The sequence below is a fragment of the Manacus vitellinus genome, unplaced genomic scaffold, assembly GCF_001715985.3.
Source record: "Manacus vitellinus isolate BGI_N305 unplaced genomic scaffold, ASM171598v3 scaffold_29_pilon, whole genome shotgun sequence".
NCBI classification, from domain to species: domain Eukaryota; kingdom Metazoa; phylum Chordata; class Aves; order Passeriformes; family Pipridae; genus Manacus; species Manacus vitellinus.
Window position 1 is genome coordinate 2,987,935 of NW_021940207.1, and position 2,245 is coordinate 2,990,179.

A 2,245-nucleotide genomic window follows, 5' to 3' on the forward strand; every position below is an offset into this window, starting at 1 on the left:
CACCAGTGCATCCCTGCTGTCCTCAATTCCCCCCAGTTCCTCTCAGTGCCTCCAGACCCCCATCATCCCGAACAAACACCCGTGTACCACCCCAGGAGTGCTTGCACCCCCAGTGACTCAGTCTCCGCAATCTCTCAGCCACCTTCGCTTGCCCCCTTCTCCCTCCCAGATTCTCCATTACCTCTCAATGTCCCATTCTCCCGAAAGTGCTCATCGTTCCCAATACCTCCATCCTCCAAATCTCCACCTCTTACCCCAGATCCCAACATTCCTCCCAACCTTCCATCCCACCAAAGATACCCCATCATTCTACTGTACCCCCACTTTCTCCATTCCCCGACTCCGTCCCAGTATTCCATCACTGCCAATGTCCCATATCCCCTCCAAACCTCCCATGGGAATGCCCCGTTTTTTATCGTTTTTTATCGTAGGGTCTTCCCTCTCTGGGAGGAGCCAGGGGGATGCAGATGCCCACTCACGGCACTCCTGGAGGCGGTGCTGGCAGAGCCGGGCGCTGAGCGGGGCACAGGCATGTGGGGCCCCCTCAGGTGGGCAGAGGTGCTGGTAGGGGGCACAGGCCTGGCTCAGCGCCCAGTTGCGCTGGGGCAGCTCGGGCAGTGCCTGGGCATCCAGCAGGGCCTGGCAGCTGGGGGGCACAGCTGGCGCTGCAAGAACAGCAGGGCTGTGAGCATCACCATGTCCTCCCTGCCCACCTCTGCCCAGGCCACCCTGAGTTCTGCTTTGGTGCGGGTGGGAAGGGGGCATGATAAGCTGTGTAGTCAGCACATTTTGGTAGGGTCTTCTGTGTGCTGGGATATGTTTTTGAGGGGATCTCTGAAAAGGAGACAAGGGATCAGGCAATGTTTTGGATAGGACTTCGGGTGATTGGGTAGGATATAGAGAAGATGGGAACTGCTTGGGTAGGGTCTTCAGGTGGTGTTTTGGTAGGGTCTCTAGCAGTTAGGGATACATTTCGGGAATCCGGGCACTGTTTTGGTAAAGCCTGTAGGGTAAGCCAATAGGGGAGAAGGTACGGTTTGAATAGGATCTTGGGGTCCAATTTTGTTAGGATTTCTAAGGGGATGAGGCGGTGCTTTGGTAAGGACCCAAAGAAATATTTGGCAAGGGTTTCTAGGCATGGGTGCAGATTTTGGCAGGGTCCTTTGGGCACAGGATGGTGTTAGGATAGGACCCCTGGACTGTGTTTGGGTGGGGATCCTGGGGTCTGTTTGGGTAAGGCCTCCTGGGGATGGGGCAGTGGGGGCCGTGGGGTCATGACTCACGTGGGCAATGGCCGGTGATGTTGGCACAAGGTGGGAAGAGGCAGGGGGCACAGAGTCCACAGGCCCCTTGCTGCCGCTGCTGCTCGGACAGCGCCCGCTCCAGTGCCAGCAGTGCACTCCTCAGTGCTGCCTCCAGCACCAGCGTCCCACGGCTCGACAGTGCTGATGGACACACACAGGGTGCTCAGACTCCCAGAGCCTCCACCACTGCCCCCCACCGCAGCCATGGGGTGCCCCCAGCCCTCCTGGAGCCTATGCCCCAGTATCTCTGTGGTGGGTGTCAGGCTGGGCATGGCCTGTCACCTGTTGACATTGCCTAAGGTGACAACTGCTAGTGTCACCTCTCTGCTGGTTGGCACATGGGCACTTGGGTGTTTGCCCAGGTCTCTGCGTGTCCATTGTGGAGACCCCGTGGACAGACGTGTGTGCAAATGTGGGCATACAGCAGGGTGTGAGCCTGGGCAGGTGTGCCCACATGTGTCAGTGTGCAGGTACCTCTGTACACACTTGTGCGTGCACTGTGAGTACACACCTGTGTGTGCCAGGGTCTGCATGTCCCCATGTGTGTGCAGTCCTGTGTGTGCCCTGTATGTGCATCCCCCGGTGTGTCCCTACCTGTGATCACCTTCCTGCTGGGCTGGCCATGCCCTGGCAGAATGTCCCCTGGGGCTGGCAAAGGTACCTGGGCAGGAGGGAGCATGCAGGGCACCCCGCATCCCCTGTGTCCCCTAGTGCCATTGGCAGCACTTGACACCCAGTGCAGGCAGCACAGGTGTGTCCTGGGATCTGGGGGTCTTCACCAGGGACCTGGCCATTCTGCTTGTGCTTCCTCCCTTCCTGAGTGAACCCAGAGGTCCCAGCTCCTACAGCAGCCCTGTCCACAGCCAAACCGTCCCACAAAGATGCCCCCATTCCCGTGCCCCACTGACCTTGCAGGATGCTGGCCGGCATGGGATACAGTC

At 58.9% G+C, this 2,245-nt stretch overlaps 2 protein-coding genes across 2 annotated transcripts in view; one reads left to right on the plus strand and one right to left on the minus strand.

Annotated features, from left to right (window-relative positions):
• The window catches only part of PRSS56 (serine protease 56), a 6,535-nt gene extending 4,301 nt beyond the window's left edge, over positions 1–2,234 (minus strand). Inside the window, exons 1-3 of the mRNA XM_029960730.1 lie at positions 2,213–2,234; positions 1,284–1,445; positions 480–665 (exon numbers count right to left, since the gene is read on the minus strand). Of these exons, the coding sequence (XP_029816590.1) occupies positions 480–665; positions 1,284–1,445; positions 2,213–2,234 (370 nt within the window). The remainder of the gene's footprint in view (positions 1–479; positions 666–1,283; positions 1,446–2,212) is intronic.
• SLC12A9 (solute carrier family 12 member 9) overlaps positions 2,233–2,245 on the plus strand; it is a 14,080-nt gene continuing 14,067 nt past the window's right edge. The window contains exon 1 of the mRNA XM_029960731.1: positions 2,233–2,242. Within this exon, the coding sequence (XP_029816591.1) occupies positions 2,233–2,242 (10 nt within the window). The remainder of the gene's footprint in view (positions 2,243–2,245) is intronic.